Genomic DNA, 22630 nt, shown 5'->3' on the forward strand with positions numbered 1-22630 from the left:
TGTCATTTGTACTAAATCATTCACTTGTACTCACTAAAGGAGAGCTTGAACCTATGTACTTGTGTAAACCCTTCACAATTAATGAGAACTCCTCTATTCCGTGGACGTAGCCAATCTGGGTGAACCACGTACATCTTGTGTTTGCTTTCCTATCTCTATCCATTTATATACTTATCCTCACTAATGACCGGAGCAATCTAGCGAAGATCACAAAAAGTGACCGTTTTCGCTACCTAGGATCTATCTTGCAAGAGAACGGAGAATTAGATGGAGATCTCAACCATAGAATACAAGCTGGATGGATGAAGTGTAAGAGTGCATCCGGCGTGTGGTGTGACCGTCGTAGGCCACTGAAGCTCAAGGGAAAATTTTATTTTATAGGACGGCAATAAGGCCAGCGATGTTGTATGGCACAGAATGTTGGGCGGTGAAGCATCAACACGTACACAAAATGGGTGTAGCGGAGATGAGGATGCTTCGTGGGATGCATGGGCACACGAGAAAAGATAAGATTGGGAATGAGGATATCCGAGGTAAAGTAGGAGTAGCCAAAATTGAAGGAAATATGAGAGAAAATCGGTTCCGGTGGTTTGGACATGTGCAAAGAAGGCCTACTGACGCTCCGGTTCGAAAATGTGACTACGGGACAGAGGTTCAGGGCCGAAGGGGTAAAGGAGAACCTAGGAAAACTTTGGAAGAGACCCTAAGAAAAGACTTGAGTACTTGGATCTAACGGAGGACATGACACAAAACCGAGCGCAATGGCGTTCTAGGATTCATATAGCCGACCCCACTTAGTGGGAAAAGGCTTTGTTGTTTTTGTAGTAGTATTATCAAATACTTGTTAGGTGATTAGTATCTGTCTCTGCAAATTTTTAATTTTTGTCCTCAGCTGGTGTGTTTGTAACTTTATGCACTTACTCAACAAGAACCAGTACAATTTCAATTTTTCTGTACTAAATCTGATCTAGTCTCAAATGCAAGAATAGTTCATATTCTCTTTCTCTGCTCTCTGTAATCAAATACTCTCGCTTCGATTGCTTCATTCTCTTCTCTAACAGATAGAGGGATGGAGCTGATTGGGTTCATTCAAGTTTTCAACATCGTCATCATCGCCATCGGGACTATGTTGTACATGTGCTGCAGATCATTGACATTTTCTTCCTCGACTTCTTCTTCTTCTTCTGGTGCTGCTGACGCTGCTGCCGCTGTTAATGATGATAACAACGATGATGTTGATATGCCTCCTCTTCGAGAAAAGTATGATGTGTTTATTAGTTTCAGAGTGCTTTGGACAAAATTTTCATTTAATTAAGCACATTTGAAAGAAAATTTTAAAGTAGTAGCATTATCAAATACTTGTTAGGTGACTAAGCCTTATCTCTCCAATTTTATTTTTATTTTTGTCCTCCCTGGCGAGTTTGTAACTTTGTGCATATACTCAATAAGTAGTAGACCTCGCATTTGTGCCGTGTTTTTTGTGTTCATATCTTTTTCTTGACATACTCGATATCTTAATGGGTCGTGTTGTATAACACATGTGAAAATGAATGGATATATGACCCAAACCAAACTCAACCCTTTAATATTAACGAGTAATATAACCCAACTCGTTAGCCGTTAAAGAAAATATATTATACATCAATAACTAATCAAATGAAAAACATAATACTAAATTAGTATCTACATACCACATTGTGACATAAATATTACTTCAATACATAAAACACATTTGTCTTTCAAGTATTACATATCTAAAAATAAGAGTTTTTTAATTAATGTAAAAGTGTGAAAAATATACAAATGTTGATAATGACAAGCTTTACAACTTTTTGTGAAGAAGTCAACTATGGAATTCGCCACTATAATCTCATAAATCATAGATTTAAATTTAACCATTGATTGCCGTTTAGATTTCCGCTCCTGTCTTCTCACCGAAATTCATTTTTTTTATATTTTCTTTTTTGGAAACATGATCATTTTGCGGATATAGGAAGATGAGCAGTTTGGATCGTTGATATCACGTTCAGATTTATAACGTTAGTGAAATTCATTGCTCGGAGTTTATAAAGTTTCTAGAAACTATATTATATCGAGTTTCTAGAAACTATATTATATCGACTCATATTTCAGTTAATCGTAAACACAGGAACGTGATATCAAAGACTCAAACTGTTTATTTTTCTGCATCCTCTAAAAGATCATGTTTTTACAAAAAAATAATAATAATAATCTTAAAAATGAAGTCTAGTGAGAAGAATAAAGTGTAAACGATAATTGATGGTTAAATATAACTCTAAGGTTTATGGATTATGATGTTGGATTTCGGAGTTGACCCTTTTACAAAAGTTGTAAAGCTTGTCATTACGACTGATTTAATATTTATTTTTACATTTTGTTTCTCCACTGAAAGTGCTTTAGCAATTTCATCTTTTTATTTATTTTTATTTCGTCTAATCTTTAATAATTTTTCTAGATGGCCGTTTGTACGTATATTTTATTAAAAGGAGCTTTAATGAAAAACTTTTGATACTGTTCACTTTAATGAAAAACCATATTTTTACTCTAAAAAATCAATCTTGGTACTATTCACTTACAACACTTTTTTTTTCATCTTCATTAAAACTCAAAGTTTTCAAACCATTTTCATTAGTTTTCCTTTTATTAAAAGATGACTTACCGAGAGTGCTTTGGACAAATTTCTTTTAATTAAGCATATTTAAAAGAAAATTTTAAAGTAGCACCATTATCAAATATTTTTTAGGTGACTAATCCCTATCTCTCCAAATTTTTAATTTTTGTCCTCACTGTCGTGTTTGTAACTTTGTGCACATACTCGATAAAAACTAGGAAACTTCCTCGCATCAGGAGGAGGTGGGATTCATTATTAATTTCACCTTTCTATATTTAAGTCCTCAACTAGGGATATATTATAACCTTTTCTTCCGTTTGAATGCACACAATTTCTATGCCGAATGTGCTGGACCGTTGTTTGTACATATATTTTATAGAAACATGACTTACAAAGAGTGCTTTGGACAGAATTTTCTTTTAATTAAGCATATTTAAAAGAAAATTTTAAAGTAGTAGCATTATCAAATACTTGTTAGGTGACTAGTCCTTGTCTCTCCAAATTTTTAATTTTTGTCCTCCTGGCGTGTTTGTAACTTTGTGCAGACTCGATAAGAAGTAGTACAATTTCAATTTTTGTGTACTAAAATCTGATCTAGTCTCAAGTGCAATTATAGTTCAGATTCGCTCTCTGCTCTCCGTAATCGAATACTCGCTTTGATCACTTCATTCTCTTCTCTGAGGGATAGAGAGATGGAGTTGATTGGGTTCATTCAAGTTTTCAACATCATCGTCATCGCCATCGGGACTCTGTTGTACATGTGCCGCAGATCATTAACATTTGCTTCCTCGACTTCTTCTTCTAATGCTACTGATGTTGATACTGTTAATGCTGGTGTTGCTGATGTTGCTGATGCTGATGCTTCTGGTGCTGCTGCTGAGGCTGCTGATGCTTCTGATGATGTTGTTGCTGATGTTGCTTCTAATGTTGTTGTTGTTGATATTGTTGATGATAACGATGGTGATGTTGATATCCCCACTATTCGAGATAAGTATGATGTGTTTATTAGTTTCAGAGGCGAGGACACCCGCAAAAATTTTACCAGCCATCTTCATGCTGCCTTACTTCGCTATAAAATCGAAGCCTACATAGACTACAGGCTGAAGATAGGAGACGAAATAGGACGCACCCTACTAGAAGCAATCGAGAAATCAAGACTTTCGGTGATCATTTTCTCCAAAAACTATGCGTCTTCCACATGGTGTTTGATTGAACTTGTGCATATACTCAAATGCAGAAATAAATATAAACAGATGATTGTGCCCATTTTTTACGACATCAATCCATCAGATGTGCGAAAACAAGAGGGGAGTTATAAAGATGCATTTGCTGGACTTGAAAAACGTTTCCAGGACAGTATGGATAAGGTGATCGAGTGGAAAGCTGCTTTGGTGGAAGCAACCGGTTTATGTGGGGCAGATTATTCAAACACAAAGGGGTAAGTAACACTTTGTTGGATGAAGGAATTAAACTTAGAATTTTGACAAAAATCAGAATTTATAAATTGACATGCATTAATTTTCTTGTTTGGATTCATAAATATAAAAACTTATAATTTTTGCATAGAAAAAAATCTTAGGATTTGGAACCTCTAATTCTCAAGTTTAAAGAGTATCATTTTCCAATTTCAATGAATGAGAGTTTAAAAATAACAAATACCGTATTAAATTACATTGTCCTTAACTTTGTAACTTGTACCAATTTCTACTTGTGACTATTTCTTTTCAAGAAACGATATTCATTATATAGACTTCGACAATCTGATTTAGGTAAGGTTTGGTACTTCCATATATAATTATTGGGTTAAAATTTTTTAAAAAATTAAATCAGAAAATTTAGGTTCTAACTTAGAAATAATTTTTCTCTTCCAATCCTTCTAGATTAAATTTTTTATCCGAGATTATTAAAAAATAAATTTAGGGTAATTGTTTTTTAAATTAATTTTAAAAAATAATTATGTAGATTATCATAATTTAATTTTATGAACATTTTAATCTAAAAATATTTAAATTCCAATAAATATTGAAAATCACTAAACCCACCTCTAATCGTTGCCTTTTCACTCACGGACAAAGCTCTTACACAACTGAGCATATACATTTTGCCAATTCCTAACAACTTTAACTAATTAGCTATTAAGTTCTGATTAAACCCCTAATTAAAGAGTAATGTTATTTATATCATGTTTTTATACCATATTTCTATACCATTTTAGATAACATCTGATATGGACAACCATATCATTTAAAAAATTTGCAAAACGCAAAGAAACGAAGAAGAATGACTCTTCATATATCACAATCATCATTTAATTAACTAATTTTTTTTAATTATTAGTTTATTAAATAATGAACAAAATTTAAAAATCTGATTAATTCAAATGATGTGACTGTCACATCAAATACTACCAAGATGATATAAAAATGTGGTATATAAATAGTATTACTCCTAATTAAGTGATTATGCTGATTGCTTATTACAATCATATCAAGACCTGAAATTCCAACCCCCGAATTCCTCGCGCGGCCCTGAAATTTCGACCCCTGAAATTCTTCCACTCCTTCCTCTCCCTCTCCCTGCAAAGATTATTGCACGCCTTCATGCCAAAAAAAAAAAAAAAAAACCCACATATATTTCGCCCAAATTCTTCAGAATTACACCAAAATTTCACTGCACCTGTTCAGTTCGGCCAGATCCGCATCGGACCATGCCTGCACCACCCCCTCCTTTCTCTCTTCCTCTCCCTGCGAAGATTGTTGCACGACCCATAAACTTTCTGGCAGAGACGGAGCACCTTCGGCGGCGTGTGCGTGTACCGGAACTGCAGCGTACCAGAGGGGCAGAGATTGAGTGGGCCAAGTTGGGGATTGGGTTTAGGGTTTGGAGAGCCACAGAGAATGGGGTGTTTGGTCGTCGAGAAAGTGTGGAGATTTTGACCGCGAAAATTATGAAATATAGAAGATAAAAATTATTAAATAGTCAGCAATTAAAGATTAGGTTTTTTATATTAGTATATTACAAAATGTTGAATATATCCTTATATTAAAATTTAATATTAAATTATTTATTTACCCTACAATGCAATGAAAATTTTGACCTTATTAGGTTAAAAAAGAATCTAAATATACCTCAAATCATTTTTAACATATTATTTATGTTGATGCACAAAATCAGTGAGGACTTTGGTACAACAGAAAGTGTTAAGTTTGTGACCCTCGCAAGATTGCTCCGGTCACTAATATGGATAAGTATGTAAATGGATAGGGACAGGGAAGCAAACACAAGATGTACGTGGTTTACCCAGATTGACTACGTCCACGGAGTAGAGGAGTTCTCGTTAATTGTGAAGGGTTTACACAAGTACATAGGTTCAAGCTCTCCTTTAGTGAGTACTAGTGAATGATTTAGTACAAATGACATTATGAAATATTGTGAGAGAATGATCTCTATTTATAGAAGAGAGTTTCTAGTTTCATTCTGACATTGACGCGTGTCGTGTTGTGATTGACTTCGGATGTTGACACGTGTCGCGCTATGATTGGCTTCTGATGTCGACACGTGTCGCGCTGTGATTGGCCTCCTGGTTGGAGGGAAACTCTTCTGGGTCCTTGATGGTACAACGTTGACCGGTACTCAGTGGTTTCGGGATTGGTCAAGTATGGTACAAACAGTGCTCCCCTAAGTTTCCAAGTGAATGAAGCTCCTCAGTTGGGGACTTGCAAGATCCAAGCCATTGAGTAATCACGAAACTTCTAAGTACCGAAGTGTGGTATCATTTTCACTTGCCTTATCTGTCTTGTGCGTAGATGTGGCATTTTCTCTGGAAGTACTTTTCCTCCATCCAAGGGTGGTATCTTTAACCGATAAAGATGCACAAGGTAATGTATCAATTTCACTTGAAGCTTACTTGTAGTTTTGGGTTTGGTCAAGTGCGATACAAAACCCTATAGTAAGAGTCCCTCAAGTCGCCGAGCTAGGAGATTTGCCGAAAGAGGTAACAGACTTCCAAGCAAGCAACCTGGATCGGAGGTTCGACTTCGGCTTCCAGTTGATTGTTCTCCTTCTCCTTGTATCGTAAACAGCAACAAGGATAAGGAGAAGCAAATGGAGAATAAATGATATGAGATACTTTTGCTTTTGAATAAGTAACTTTTCACAGGCTTATTCTTGAACTGGGCTGGAAGGTTTTCTGGTTTCCTCCAGAGTATAATGCCAACTCAAGAATTTGAGGGTCAAAACAAGTCCATCAAATCAAGAATGCGTTCGACCTTGATGATATGGGATACTTTTGCTGTTGACGAAGTAATAGATGAATCGACACGTGTTCTGTTGCGCTTGTCTCCACATGCTTCCTTGTATCATTCTCACTTGCCCTATCTGTTCCTCAGGCAGATGTGGTATCTTTTCTGGAAGCATAAGATGTTGAAGATGAGTACTCGAGAGCAATGCCAGGTAAGTAATCAGGCAAGGGGTTCCAAGCAGTCGGTTCTTGACTGGAAGCTTGATTCCAAGTGCTGACTGATTGTTCTCTTTCTCCTTGTCTTGTAAGTAAGAACAAGGGCAAAGGAAATGACAAGGAAAAAGCATGATATGGGATACTCTTACTTTTGACCCTGATGATATGAAATACTATTGCTCTGGTGTGGCTGGTTTGCATAGGTATTATTGGGGGGAAGAAAGCTGAGTATTTCGAGAGGCTTCGTTAGGAGTGCCTTCTTAGATATGAGGAAGGGTTGAGCATTTTTGCAGGTCTACCTGTCTGTGGAGGATGAAGGTCGACATATATAAGAGTCTCCCTAATAACAAGTAGTAATGCTATTCTTTTACCCTTCTTGGTCGTAGCAATGTAATGGGAGTTGCAAGCTTCACGTGTTTTAACTTTGTCAGAGCACTATGAAAAAGTGGTATGTGGTATCTGGAAAGCTGATGTTACGTGTGAAGATTGCAGACAAGCTTTATCCAAGGAAATCTGGCTCTCGAAGTTCGGAGAGCGGTGCCTCTTCAGTTTTTGAACAAGCAATCATGTCCGGGATCTGGCTCTCGAGATTCAGAGAACGGTGCCTCTTCGATTTTTGAGAAAGCAATCATGTTGGGAGTCTAGCTCTTGAGATTCGGAGAGCGGTGCCTCTTCAATTTTTTAGAAAGTAATCATGTTGGGAGTCTGGCTCTCGAAATTCGGAGGGCGGTGCTTCTTCGATTTTTGAGCAAGTAATAATGTTATTCCTTTACCCTTCTTGGTCATAATAATGTAGTGGGAGCTGCAAGCTTCACATGTTTTAACTTTGTCAGAGCGCTTTGAAAAAGTGGTTTGTGGTATCTGGAAAGCTGATGTTGCGTGTGAAGATTGCAGACAAGCTTTATCCAAGGAAATCTGGCTCTCGAAGTTCGGAGAGCGGTGCCTCTTCAGTTTTTGAACAATCAATCATGTCCGGGATCTGGCTCTCGAGATTCAGAGAACGGTGCCTCTTCGATTTTTGAGAAAGCAATCATGTTGGGAGTCTAGCTCTTGAGATTCGGAGAGCGGTGCCTCTTCAATTTTTTAGAAAGTAATCATGTTGGGAGTCTGGCTCTCGAAATTCGGAGGGCGGTGCTTCTTCGATTTTTGAGCAAGTAATAATGTTATTCCTTTACCCTTCTTGGTCATAATAATGTAGTGGGAGCTGCAAGCTTCACATGTTTTAACTTTGTCAGAGCGCTTTGAAAAAGTGGTCTATGGTATCTGGAAAGCTGATGTTGCGTGTGAAGATTGCAAACAAGCTTTATCCAAGGAAATCTGGCTCTCGAAGTTCGGAGAGCGGTGCCTCTTCAGTTTTTGAACAATCAATCATGTCCGGGATCTGGCTCTCGAGATTCAGAGAACGGTGCCTCTTCGATTTTTGAGAAAGCAATCATGTTGGGAGTCTAGCTCTTGAGATTCGGAGAGCGGTGACTCTTCAATTTTTTAGAAAGTAATCATGTTGGGAGTCTGGCTCTCGAAATTCGGAGGGCGGTGCTTCTTCGATTTTTGAGCAAGTAATAATGCTATTCCTTTACCCTTCTTGGTCATAATAATGTAGTGGGAGCTGCAAGCTTCACATGTTTTAACTTTGTCAGAGCGCTTTGAAAAAGTGGTCTGTGGTATCTGGAAAGCTGATGTTGCGTGTGAAGATTGCAGACAAGCTTTATCCAAGGAAATCTGGCTCTCGAAGTTCGGAGAACGGTGCCTCTTCAGTTTTTGAACAAGCAATCATGTCCGGGATCTGGCTCTCGAGATTCAGAGAACGGTGCCTCTTCGATTTTTGAGAAAGTAATCCTGTTGCGAGTCTGACTCTTGAGATTCGAAAAGTAGTGTCTCTTCGATTTTTGAGAAAGTAATCTTGTTGGAAGTCTGGCTCTCGAGATTCGGAGAGTGGTGCCTCTTCGATTTTTGAGCAAGCAATCTTGTTGGGAGTGTTTTCTCAAATGTGAGTAAAGGTTGGGCATTTTTGCCAGTCTGCCTTGCCACGGAGCACGGATGTTGACACACATTAGAACTTTCTATTTATCAAGTAGTGGTGCTGTTCCTTTACCCTTGTGGGTAATATTAGGGTAGCTAGACCTTCGAAATTTATGTGTCTAAACTTTGTCAGAGGTCTTTGGCAAAGTTATATGTGATACCCGATGAGCTGATGTCGCGTGTGGAAAGTAGTGCCTCTTCGAAATCCGGAGAGTGGTGCCTTTTCAATTTTTGAACCAACAGCCATGTTGCCCTTTCTTTTATAAGGGCACCAATTGTGTGCAAGAAGTACATTTAGAGAGTTATTGCTTGTAGGAATTTTCCCCTTATTTCAGAGATTTATTGCACCTCATTTCTCCTTCATCATTTCTGAGAATGTCTGTCCCATCCGACCATCGTTTTGACTTGAACATTGGTGAAGAGGCAGTCATGCCTTCTCAAGACAACATACGGCGCCCATCCTTTTTATCCCCTACTAGTCCTCTTACCGTTGGGGACTCTGTGATGAAGAATGATATGACCGCTATGGTGGTGGCCAGTAACCTTCTCACTCCCAAAGATAGACTACTTTCCAAACGGTCTAATGAATTGGCTGTTAAGAATTCTCTGGCTCTCAGTGTTCAGTGTGCAGGTTCTGTGTCTAATATGACCCAACGCCTGCTCGAACCTGCCAAGTTGAATCATTGGCGGCTGAAGTGATAAGTCTCAAACAGGAGATCATAGGGCTCAAGCATGAGAATAAACAGTTGCACATGCTCGCACATGACTATGCTACAAACATGAAGAGGAAGCTCGACCAGCTGCAGGAATCTGATGGTCAGATTTTACTTAATCATCAGAGGTTTGTGGGTTTGTTCCAAAGGCATTTATTGCCTTCGTCTTCTAGGGCTGTACCGCGTAATGAAGCTCCAAATGATCAACCTTCGGTGCCTCCTCCTTCTGGGGTTCTGCCTAGTACTGAGGCTCCAAATAATCACCTTCTGGTGCCTCCTCTTTCTGGGGCTCTACCGATTGCTGAGACTTCTCCTGAGCAACCTTTGTGAAGGATCCCTCTTGTTTGTTTATTTTGATTCATGTATATGTACATATTTATAACTTATCGGAGATATCAATATACAAGCTTTGCTTCATTTTAACGTATTGTGTTAAATACACCAAGGCCTTCTTCACTAAGTTATTTGAATTTTTCATTTTGTTGAAGCTTGTATGTTGAAGCTTTGTGAGTGAAGCATGTAGGTTGAGGTAGTGCTCCCTTAATTTCCCGAGTGAGGAAAACTTCTCGTTTGGAGACTTGAAAAATCCAAGTCACTGAGTGGTCGTGAGACTTCCGAGTATCAAGGTGCAGTAGCATATGGTAGGAGTCCCCCAAGTCTCCGGTCGAAGGAGTTGACGAATGAGGCATTTCCTTTCTAAGTGGTAGCCCAAAACTCCTTCATATACATTTGTTATGAAAGTTGTTAGGCCCAAAGAAGAGGAGGCCTAGGCAATTTTTTTTTTTTTCGAATTTTTGAATTTCCGAATTTTGAATTTTTGAATTTCGGAATTTTTGAATTTTCGAATTTCCGAAAAAAAAAATATATATATTAAAGCTTTGTAGGTGAAGCTTTGTAGGTTAAGCTTTAAGGTTGAAGCTTTGTTGGACACTATGAATTGATTTTGCTTCATACTATCTTGATCAAGATAGTGTGAAGCTTTTGTAGGTGAAGCTTTTGTGGTGAAGCTTTGTCGGTGAAGCTTTTGTGGGTGAAGCTTTTGTAGGTCAAGCTTTTATGGGTCAAGCTTTTGTGGGTCAAGCTTTTGTAGGTTAAGCTTTTGTAGGTAAAGCTTTTGTGGGTGAAACTTTTGTAGGTCAAGCTTTTGTAGGTTAAGCTTTTGTAGGTCAAGCTTTTGTAGGTAAAGCTTTTGTGGGTGAAGCTTTTGTAGGTCAAGCTTTTGTAGGTCAAGTTTTTGTGGGTCAAGCTTTTGTAGGTGAAACTTTTGTGTTGAAACTTTTGTGGGTGAAGCTTTTGTGTTGAAGCTTTTGTAGGTGAAGCTTTGGAGTTGAAGCTTTGTAGGTGAAACTTTGGAGTTGAAGCTTTTGTTGGATACTATGAATTGATTTTGCTTCATACTATCTTGATCAAGATAGTGTGAAGATTTTGAGAATTTGTAGTTGTCATCCATTGATGAAGTTTTTGTTGGCGAAACTTTTGTGTTGAAGTTTTTGTGGGTGAAGCTTTTGTGTTGAAGCTTTTGTAGGTGAAGCTTTGGAGTTGAAGCTTTGTAGGTGAAGCTTTGGAGTTGAAGCTTTTATTGGTTACCATGAATTGATTTTGCTTCACACTATCTTGATCAAGATAGTGTGAAGCTTTTGAGAATTTGTAGTTGTCCTCCATTGATGAAGCTTTTGTTGGTGAAGCTTTGGAGTTGAAGCTTTGTAGGTGAAGCTTTGGAGTTGAAGCTTTGTAGGTGAAGCTTTGTAGGTGAAGCTTTGGAGTTGAAGCTTTTGTTGGGTAAAGCTTTTGAGAATTTGTAGTTGTCCTCCATTGATGAAGCTTTTGTTGGTGAAGCTTTGGAGTTGAAGCTTTGTAGGTGAAGCTTTGGAGTTGAAGCTTTGTAGGTGAAGCTTTGGAGTTGAAGCTTTTGTTGGGTACCATGAATTGATTTTGCTTCACACTATCTTGATCAAGATAGTGTGAAGCTTTTGAGAATTTGTAGTTGTCCTCCATTGATGAAGCTTTGTTGAATTTCCCAATTTTTTTTTTTTTTTTTTTTTGGGAAACTAGAAATTTGAAAATGTGGGAGAGACAACATATACAAATTTTGTTTCCACACTGTTGAGCAAGAGATTGTGATGCAAGCCACACCTTGTAGTAGTCGAAGGTTTGGATGAACCATATAAATTGAATTTGCTTCGAAAAGTCTTGAATTTGCTTCGAAGGTCTGAGAATTGTAGTTGCCCTCTATTGATGAAGCTTTTGTTGGCACCATAAATTGGTTTTGCTTCACACTGTCTTGATCAAGAGTGTGTGAAGCTTTTGAGAATTGTGGTTGAACTCCTTTGATGAAGCTTTTGTTGGCACCATAAATTGGTTTTGCTTCACATTGTCTTGATCAAGAGTGTGTGGAGCTTTTGAGAATTATGGTTGCCCTCCATTGATGAAGCTCTTATTAGCACCATAAATTGGTTTTGCTTCACACTGTCTTAATCAAGAGTGTGTGAAGCTTTTGAGAATTGTGGTTGCCCTCTATTGATGAAGCTCTTATTGGCACCATACATTGGTTTTGCTTCACACTGTCTTGATCAAGAGTGTGTGATGCTTTTGAGAATTATGGTTGAACTCCTTTTTTGAAGCTCTTGTTGGCACCATAAATTGGTTTTGCTTCACACTGTCTTGATCAAGAGTGTGTGAAGCTTTTGAGAATTGTGGTTGCCCTCCATTGATGAAGCTCTTGTTGGCACCATAAATTGGTTTTGCTTCACACTGTCTTGATCAAGAGTGTGTGAAGCTTTCTACCAGTTGTAATGTTTACATTGTTACAGAGGGGAAATGTTTGAAGCATATGCAAGAGGGCTGAATAGCTTGATTTTCGTATGCCATGCACTGAAGTTGTTGTTGGCTTGCAATAAACCTTTGTTGGTGACTATAACTCTTGTTGGGCATAAGTGCTCCCCTAGTTGAGTTGTCAAGCTTGAGGGTTTTTGATTATTTGTGAATGCTAGGAGTTCACATGTACAAGTTGTACCACTCGTCTTCTGGTAGGTGGAATGAATGGTGAGTTGCTTTCATCACTTGGTTGGTGGTACGAATATGAGTTCCTTCTCCCCTTGGTTGGTGGCATGAATGGCAAGTTGTCAAATGATATTAGAGTACGGGTTATACATTTCATCACCTAGTTAGTGGCATGAAGATGAGTTACTTATTCACCTGGTTGGTGGCATGAGTGGCAAGTTGCCAAATGATATTAGAGTACGGGTTGTACATTTCATCACCTGGTTTGTGGCATGAAGGAGAGTATGGGTTGTACATTTCAACACCTGGTTGGTGGCATGAATGGCAAGTTGCCAAATGATATTAGAGTACAGGTTGTACATTTCATCACCTGGTTGATGGAATGAAGGAGAGTACGGGTTGTACATTTCATCACTTGGTTGGTGGTATGAAGATGAGTTCCTTCTTCACCTGGTTGGTGGCATGAGTGGCAAGTTGCCAAATGATATTAGAGTACGGATCGTACATTTCATCACCTGGTTAGTGGCATGAAGGAAAGTACGGGTTGTACATTTCATTACCTGGTTGGTGGCATGAATGGCAAGTTGCCAAAGGATATTAGAGTGCGGGTTGTACATTTCATCACCTGGTTGGTGGCATGAACGAGAGTACGAGTTGTACATTTCATCACCTGGTTAGTGTCATGAAAAAGAGTACGGGTTGTACATTTCATCACCTGGTTGATGGCATGAAGATGAGTTCCTTCTTCACATTTCATCACCTAGTTGGTGAGAATAAGGGCAAGGTGTATAGGCACATTGTAGCAAGTGTCGAATGACATAAAGTATGTTGAATCCTTTCAAAGCACAGTTAGCTTATGTATGAATGTGTTGGAATGTATGATTGACCGAATATACTGTGAAGCTGTTCGTTTATTTGTATAGTCTTGTTGACATATACTTAGACTTTGTTTCATGTTGGAAGCATTCATGTTGAAGCTTTGAACCCGAGTGTTTCATTGCTAGGAATGTAAGAGGATTAGGACCGAGTTGTCTAAATCACCTCTTTATTGAATTCATGCCAAATAGTCTTCGTTACATAGGATGCCGAACGGCTGAAGCTTAACACTTGTACAATGTGAGTTTACTTGTAATAGTACTTCAAGTGATCAGCATTCCATGGATGGCCAATGGTCTTGCCATCAGAGCTTCTAAGCTTGTAGGAGCCAGGGCGACTAATGCCAACAACTTCAAACGGTCCATCCCAGTTTGAACTAAGTGTTCCTTCACTTGGGACTCTGTCGCAGAGTAATCTTTTCTTCAATACCCAGTCCCCTACTTTGAAAGAACGAGGTTTAACCCTTGAGTCATAATAGTTGGAGATGCACTGCTTGTAGGCGACATTCCTCAAGTGAGCCTGGTTTATGTGTTCCTCAACTAGATCTAAGTTGAGGATAAGTTGTTTGTCATTTTCGCTTTGCACGTAGTTCTGGACTCGGAACGTTGCTTGCTTAAGCTCAACTGGGACAATTGCCTCTGTACCAAAGGTAAGTGAGAATGGGGTTTCTCCTGTTGATGTCCGATATGAAGTGCGGTATGACCAAAGAACTTGGGGTATAAATTATGGCCAACAACCTTTAGCCTTGTCCAAACTGGTTTTCAAAGTTCGCTTGATTATTTTGTTGATGGCTTCAACTTGTCCATTAGAATGAGGATGAGCTGAGGAGGCAAAACATAAGTTGATGTTGAACTTAGAGCAGAACATCCTGAACTTATTGTTGTCGAACTGTCGCCCGTTGTCAGTGATTATCGCATTGAGAATGCCGAATCTGCAAATGATGTTCTTCCATATGAAGTCTTCTATTTTTGCCTCAGTAATGGTTGCCAAGGGTTCTACTTCGGCCCACTTTATGAAGTAGTCAACTGTAACGATTGCATAGTAAACCTTGCCCTTCCCTGCAGGCATTGGGCAGATCAAATCAAGTCCCCATTGGGCGAATGACCAAGGGCTGATCATAGGAGTGAGCGGCTCGGGAGGGGAGTGAGGAATAGTTGCGTAGTGTTGACACTTATCACATGAGTGGGATATTCTGATGGCATCTTGGTAGAGTGTTGGCCAGTAATATCTGTGGCGAAAAGCCTTGTGTGCTAGGGATCGAGATCCAGCATGATCTTCGCAGACTCCTTCATGTATTTCCCGAAGAACAGTTTCCGCCTCTGCGGGCGTAAGACATCTTAGGTATGGTAGGTTAAAACCCCGTTTGTAAAGTTAGTCATTAAGAATCAAGTAACGGGTAGCCTTGTATCGAATCTGCTTAGCTTGGACTTTGTCATTTGGAAGGGTGCCATGAGCAAGGAATCTATAAATTGGGGTAATCCAACTATCCCCCTGTTGTAGGTTGCACACTTCCGCAGCCATGGTGCTTAGTGCTGCCAACAATTCGACTTGAATTTTTCTCCCAATCTTGTCTTCCACCGCTGAGGCGAGGGGAGCCAAAGCATCTGCATGACTGTTTGCCGCTTGAGGAATTTGGGTGATCTGGTAGTGGAAGTGCTTGAGCAACAATTGTGTTTGTGCCAGATATGCTGTCATGAAGCTATCATTAGCGTCAAAGTTGTTGGTGACTTGGTTAACCACCAATTGGGAGTCACTGAAGATATCAATTCGTTTAACCCCAAGGTGTTTGGCCAAACGTAAGCCTGCTAGGAGGGCTTCATATTCGACCTCATTGTTCGACACCTTGAATTTGAAACGAAGAGCATACTCCATCGCCACTTTGTCAAGGGTCGTAAGGACTAGTCTGCTCCACAACTCTGTTGGTTGGACGAGCCATCAACATATAGACTCTATGTTGGGGCTGTTGGTTCTATTTTCTGAGCTTCCGATGGTAATGAAACCACTTCTTTAGGCGTAGAAACAATGTCAACAGGATATGTGAAGTCAACGATGAAGTCTGCCACTGCTTGGCCCTTCTCGGCTGGCTTTGGTTGGTAAGAGATGTCAAACTCACCCAATGTTATTGCCTATTTGATCATTCACCCAGAAGTGTCAGGACTTTGGAGTATCTGTCGAAGATGATGATTGGTAAGCACGATGATAGAGTGTGCTTGGAAGTAAGGGCAAAGTTTTCGAGCAGACATGACCAATGCTAGAGCCAATTTCTCAATGTTAGAGTATCGCGTCTCCGCATCTTGTAAGGCCTTGCTAGCGTAGTAGACAGGTCGTTCGACATTACCATCATTTCGAATAAGAAGGGAACTTACTGCTGAAGCCGATACCGACAAATAGATAATGAGAGTGTCACCAACCTCAGGTTTGGAAAGCAAATGGGCTTTACTCATGTAGTCTTTGAGGTTCTTGAATGCCTCAGCTCATTCATCAGTCCATGTAATGTACTTCTTACTTCCCTTAAGTGCTTTGAAGAAAGAAGCACATCTGTTTGTAGCCTTAGAGATGAACCTAGTTAAGGCTGCCACCTTGCCAGTAAGGCTCTGGATGTCTTTTGAAGTTACCGGTTCCTTCATGTCGATGATTGCTTTGATCTTCTCGAGATTAGCCTCAATGCCTCGTTGGCTTATCATGAAGCCTAAGAATTTTCCAGAGCCTATGCCGAAGGCACATTTGTTGGGGTTTAACCTCATTCGATACCTCTTCAGAATGGTGAAAGTTTCAAATAGGTTGGTGATGTGTTGGTCAGCATGTTTGCTCTTGACTAGCATATCATCAATGTAAACTTCCATGCTATTCCCAATCTGTTCGGCGAACATTGAATTGACCAGTCTCTGATAAGTCATTCCTGCATTCTTTAAGCCAAAGGGCATGACTTTATAGCAATATAGTCCCCTGTCAGTAATGAAGGCTGTGTCTTCTTGGTCCGGAGGGTTCATGAGGATTTGGTTGTATCCTGAGTAAGTATCCATGAAACTCAGAAGTTCACACCCTGTCTTAGAGTCTATAAGTATGTCTATGAGAAGAAGAGGAAAACTATCATTCGGGCATCCTTTGTTTAGGTCGGTGTAATCGACACACATTCTCTACAAGACCTTGTGGAGCAGGAGACTTTCCTTAGTCTGATTCTTCTTAACAATGACAACATTTGCTACCCACGTTGGATAATTGACTTCACGGACAAAGCCTATGCCTTTGAGTTTTTCAACTTCTGCCTTCATTGCCTCATACCGTTCAGCATCATAAAATCTTCGCTTCTGTCTCACTGGCTTGGTCTTGGGGTCAATACTTAAGTGATGACAGATTATATCGGGAGAGATGCCTGACATGTCCTCATATGACCAGGCAAAGACCTCAGTGTTCTCTTGCAAAAAAAGAGATCAATGCCAACCGAATGGGTGGTGACAAGGTGGTACCAATTTTCACCATGCGATTCGGATAATCTTTTGAGATAGAGACCTTCTCTAACTCTTCAGCGAGTTGTGTTTACTGGGTGAAAGAGTCATCTCAAGGATCGTCGGGTTGACTGTTGCCACCGTGAAGATCCAAGTTGGCTTCGTCTGGGCTAGTCTTTATGACTTGATCATGTATAGAAAGGGTTTCCTTGGGCACAGGTAGGTGTTGTTACTTGACCGAAGTGTTGTAACATGATCATGCACTAAGTTGATCTCCTCTGATGTAACCATTGCCATAGGGGGTTGGAAATTTCATCAACAACATATGTGTGGATACCATGGCTTTGAGATCATTGATGCTTGTGCGTCCGAAGATGACATTGTATGCGATTGGGCAATCAACCACCAGGAAGTTAGTGGTAATGGTAGCTATGTAAGGGCATGTACCAATGGTGAAAGGTAAGTGTATACTCCCCAAAGGTTGCACGATATCACCGGAGAAGCTTATCAGAGGGGAAATCAAGTGATCGAGCAAGTGTTCAGCTACATTAAGTGCCTTGAAAGCTTCAGCAAACATGATATTGACCGAAGCCCCCGTGTCTACCAGGATTCATCGTACTTCAAAGTTGGCTATGTGAGCTTCCACGAATAGTGGGTCGTTATGAGGGTAGATGATACTTCTTTCTTCCTCAGGGTAGAAACATATTGGATCCCAGTTAGGCTTTTGATACTTACCTCCCCTGATGTATTCCACGTGAAACACTTGGTGGCCAGACCTTAAAGCTCGTTCACTAGTTTTCATAGCCATGTTGGAAGATTTAGATATGGGTATGCCACCACTTATAGAATATATCACATTCACCTGGCGTTGGTTACGGTTACCTCTTGGAGGGTGAATGAGGAATTGATTAATTTTTCCTTCACGTGCCAAAGCTTCAACATGATCACGAAGGTGATACACTTCTCGCCGTCATGGCCGTTATGCTCGTGATAGCAGCAAAACGTGCCCGTGTTCTTTGTGGGCTTGTAATCCGGGTGCCTCGGCTTTGGCTTCGGTATCAAGTGTGTTATGCTGGGGTAAATGGCCACGCATGTGGTGTTCAAAGGTGTGTATGCCTTATACCTCGGGGTAGGGGCTGTCCTGACACGTGCTTGACCCACTGTGTTGACTGCCTGGGGTCGAGGATTATCATGGCGATACCCTTGGTTATCGCGGTAGTGTCCCTTACTCCTTTTACTAAAATGAGACTAGTGAGCATGGAAATCTTTCCTTTTGCCCTGAGATTGATATGTCTGTTGACTTGGCAAAGTATTAAGTAAGGCAGAGGGAGGCACCGCTGCTGTTTGGAAGGTCGAGGTCTTCTCATTAGGTTGGATCTGGCTTCCACTCCCTACTTGCTGATAAGGGGTGGTTGTGGGGGATTTCCCTTGATATGTCCTTACTTCGGCAGAGGCATGGTTGTAAGCCTGTGCCATCACCTCAGAGTAAGTCTTCCAAGTGTTGGCATTGATCATGTACTTGAAGAAACAATCACGTAGGCCTGCCGTGAAGGCCTTGAGGGCGGTCTTGTCATCTGCCTCAACGTAGCGAGAATACTCATGGCTGAAACGACCAGCATACTCTCGTAGTGACTCGTCCGGCTTCTGGCGAATAGTGTACAAGTCATCTGCAGAATGCAAGCGATCGGTCTGGAAGATGTGTTGAGAGACAAACAGTTTCCTCATTTCCTCAAATAAGTCTACTGTCTCAGGTGGAAGACGACAATACCAGTTTAGAGCTTCGTCAGAGAGGGTGGAGGGGAAGAGAAGACATCGCTCTTCGTCGATGTGCATCTGATATGCCATAGTGGACTCAAAGAGGTTAAGGTGTTCAATTGGGTCCTCCCTTCCAGTATACAGTTGTAAACCAAGCTTTTGTTTTGTCTTCGCTTGAAGAGGGTGTCAAGGATCTTCCTTGTGAGAGGGCCAGGCCTGGGTTGGTTCTAGTCAGGTATCTTGGCCTAACGTTCGGCCTTCAACTTGTTTACTTCCGCAAAGAGCTGTAGGACTAGGGGGTGTCATTCTCTGTGTTGTGCCTTCCTTCGCTCCCCATGTTGGAAAGGGATGCCTGGTTAAAAGAGAGTGTACGAATGATGGAAACTAGCTTGACAAAGCTGAAGAGAGTGGGAATAAGTGTCGTTCCCACAGACGGTGCCAAATGTTGATGCACAAAATCAGTGAGGACTTTGGTACAACAGAAAGTGTTAAGTTTGTGACCCTCGCTAGATTGCTCCGGTCACTAATGTGGATAAGTATGTAAATGGATAGGGACAGGGAAGCAAACACAAGATGTACGCGTGGTTCACCCAGATTGGCTACGTCCACGGACTAGAGGAGTTCTCATTAATTGTGAAGGGTCCACGAAGTAGAGGAGCTCTCCTTTAGTGAGTACTAGTGAATGATTTAGTACAAATGACATTAGGAAATATTGTGAGAAAATGATCTCTATTTATAGAAGAGAGTTTCTAGTTTCATTCTGACATTGACACGTGTCATGTTGTGATTGGCTTCTGATGTTGACATGTGTTGCGCTATGATTGGCTTTTGATGTCGATATGTGTCGCGCTGTGATTGGCCTCCTGGTTGGAGGGAAACTCTTCTGGGTCCTTGACGATACAACGTTGACCGGTGCTCAGTAGTTTCGGGATTGGTCAAGTATGGTACAAACAATTTATCTTCTTTAACTATCAAAATCCTTCCGACCCTGCATTGTTGAACAAAACTCTAACTAATAAAACTACAAACATGTTAATTGAGAAGAAAAAAATTTTGACAAATGAAACACGAAATCGATTTTTTGGAAGCTTCAAATGATGTAAGACTTCATATTTTTTTATTATTTTAGTGATTTTGACGATATCTATAATTATTTAATCTTGCTTTTGTTGCGTTATTCAAATTTCTATTTCGTATTTATCTTTTAGGGATCACATAGATTACATGAAGAATTAAACACCTAAAATTACCACCAAATATTAAAAATAGACGACATGAGTTTTAATGGTGGAATTGAAAACAACCAACATATGCTTTAAATCTCAGGCGGCATCTTTTGTCAAAATTTCAGTCGGCATTTTTTGTCCAAATTAAAAGCTTTATAAGATTTGAGAAATGTGGAGTGTATGGAAAATATGGGATGCATGGAAAAAATGTAAGGTGTATATTGAGAATGTGAGGTGTAAGGGTATTATGGGGAAGTATGTGAGGTGTATTAAGATAATTATTCATTGAAAAAGGGAGTGTATTAAGTATGTGAAGTTTATTCAAAAATTTGTGAAATGTTAATATAATAAGCCTAAAGATTATAAATAAAAAATAAAATAATTATTATTATACAACTATTTATTCTTATAACAAAGCAGTTTTTTATAAAAGTACAACAAAAATACAATAATACCAAACTAGCTTTTAAAGAAACCTTACAGACTAGTGAAGCATTGCTTACTATAGATTGCTTATCATTCATAATCATATTTTGCAGGACGGATGCCGATTTCATTGAGAAAGTTGTGGAAGATATTTCAACGAAATTGAAACGTGAAATCTCAGATGATTTAACGGGCCTAATTGGAATTGAAAGCCGCATCGAAGAAGTTGAATCGTTATTAAGCATTAATGATTGGAAAGGTGTTTGCACTGTAGGCATTTGGGGCATGGGTGGTGTTGGAAAGACCACCCTTGCTAGTGCTGTGTTCAAGAGACTCTTTTTTAACTTCGAATCTTGTTGTCTTCTTAAAAATGTTAGGGAGAAATCAGAGCAAACAGATGGAATCGATCAATTGAAAAAAACATTTCTTAAGGAGATCTTAAAGGAAGAAAATCCCTCCATAGATTCGACTTCTGTTCAACAAAAGCTCAGGCGTACAAAGGTTCTCATTGTTTTTGATGATGTCACTGATTCAAAGCAAATAAAAGATGTAGTTGGACCTAGTCCTCGCTACGGCGATGGAAGTAGAATCATCGTAACAAGTAGAGAACGGAGCGTACTCAGGAAAGCTGTTGGAGATAACAAACATATCTATCAGCTTGAGAAATTAAAAACTGATGACGCTCTTCAGCTCTTTCAATTTCATGCTTTCAAGGATAACCCTCCTAGAGAAGAATATACAGACTTGTCAGCACGGGTGGTAGAATATGCTGGAGGCATTCCACTGGCTCTTGAAATTTTGGGTTCCTTATTCTTTGAATGTGAGAGCAAAGACGAGTGGGAAAATGCATTGAGCACACTGAGAAATAATCCCAATGAAAAAATTCAAAGTACGTTCACAGTAAGCTATGATAAATTAGGAAGAAATGCGCAGGAGGTATTTCTTGATATAGCATGTTTTCATAAAGGGAATCATATTGAGGATGTAAAAAAGATAGTAGGTTTTGGCCAAATGCATGGTGGTTTATGTGCGGCAGATGGAATTAGAGTTCTCCGTGATAGGTGTCTCATATCGATTGATTCGGAACGGAAAACCATAGATATGCATGATTTGGTACAAGAAATGGGTTGGGAAACAGTTCGCCAACAATGTGTTGAAGAGCCCGGAAGACGCAGCAGACTATTCATTGAGGAAGATGTTTATCATGTGTTGAAAAATAACACGGTAAGAGCCGCAAGTGCATTCACAATTTTTTTAAACAATAAAGAAAAGAAATAGATCAATAAAATACTGTGTGCTTCCTATGAGAAGACAGCTAGAGAAAACTCATGTACAAAAAAAGTCATATTCCTACAAATGTAGTTTAGATTAAATTTTGTTGTGTGTTAGTGTGTTCACATTTGTACTTTGCTGTTGGTTGTCAGGGAACTGAAAAGGTTCAAGCCATATTCTCTCCCTGGTCAAGGATTGGAGAGCAAAACTTGGATAGTGCAAACTTCAAAAAGATGTATAATATGAGATTGCTCAGTGTTAGTTGTTGGCAGTGTGGGAAGCGTGTAGACTTCAAAATGATGTATGAAATGTCAAACCATAAAACTCTCTCTCTTCCCAATTCTCTTCGTTATCTTTTTTGGAGGGGATATCCTTTAAAATCTTTGCCCCCAGAATTTTCTCTTGGAAATCTTGTTGAGCTTCATATGCCCAACAGCGAAGTCACGCAACTTTGGGATGGAGGCCAGGTATGCTTGTTAGTTTTTTTTTTTTTTTTTGGTCTAAGATGTAGTGTAGAAACTTATTTAGACTAAGTTGTTAATTCTTACATTTTCTCTTTAATTTGTTACAGAATCCTCGGAACTTAAAAGTGATCCAACTTTGTAACTGCAAACATCTAACTGAGCTTCCAAATCTCTTGGGGAGTCCAAATATCGAGCACATGGATCTTTCTGAATGTCGAAGTTTGGTTAAAATTCCTCTGTATTTTAAAAATCTTGACAAACTCACTTATCTTGATCTTTCATGGTGCGGGTGTCTCAAGCATCTTCCAGAGATACCAAGCAATATTGAATTCTTAAAATTACAAG

General features: G+C 39.6%; 1 protein-coding gene across 1 annotated transcript; it reads left to right on the forward strand.

Moving 5' to 3' along the window:
* The first annotated feature begins 1069 nt into the window (after nucleotides 1–1069).
* Nucleotides 1070–22408, forward strand: LOC126584346 (TMV resistance protein N-like). Its single transcript, XM_050248755.1, has 7 exons — nucleotides 1070–1260; nucleotides 3231–3795; nucleotides 3886–4070; nucleotides 20663–21773; nucleotides 21974–22078; nucleotides 22215–22288; nucleotides 22393–22408. Exons 1-7 carry the CDS (start codon nucleotides 1070–1072, stop codon nucleotides 22406–22408), a joined length of 2247 nt encoding a protein of 748 aa, XP_050104712.1.
* Nucleotides 22409–22630: the final 222 nt, after the last annotated feature.

Source organism: Malus sylvestris, chromosome 10 (genome assembly GCF_916048215.2).
Source record: "Malus sylvestris chromosome 10, drMalSylv7.2, whole genome shotgun sequence".
Taxonomy (NCBI): domain Eukaryota; kingdom Viridiplantae; phylum Streptophyta; class Magnoliopsida; order Rosales; family Rosaceae; genus Malus; species Malus sylvestris.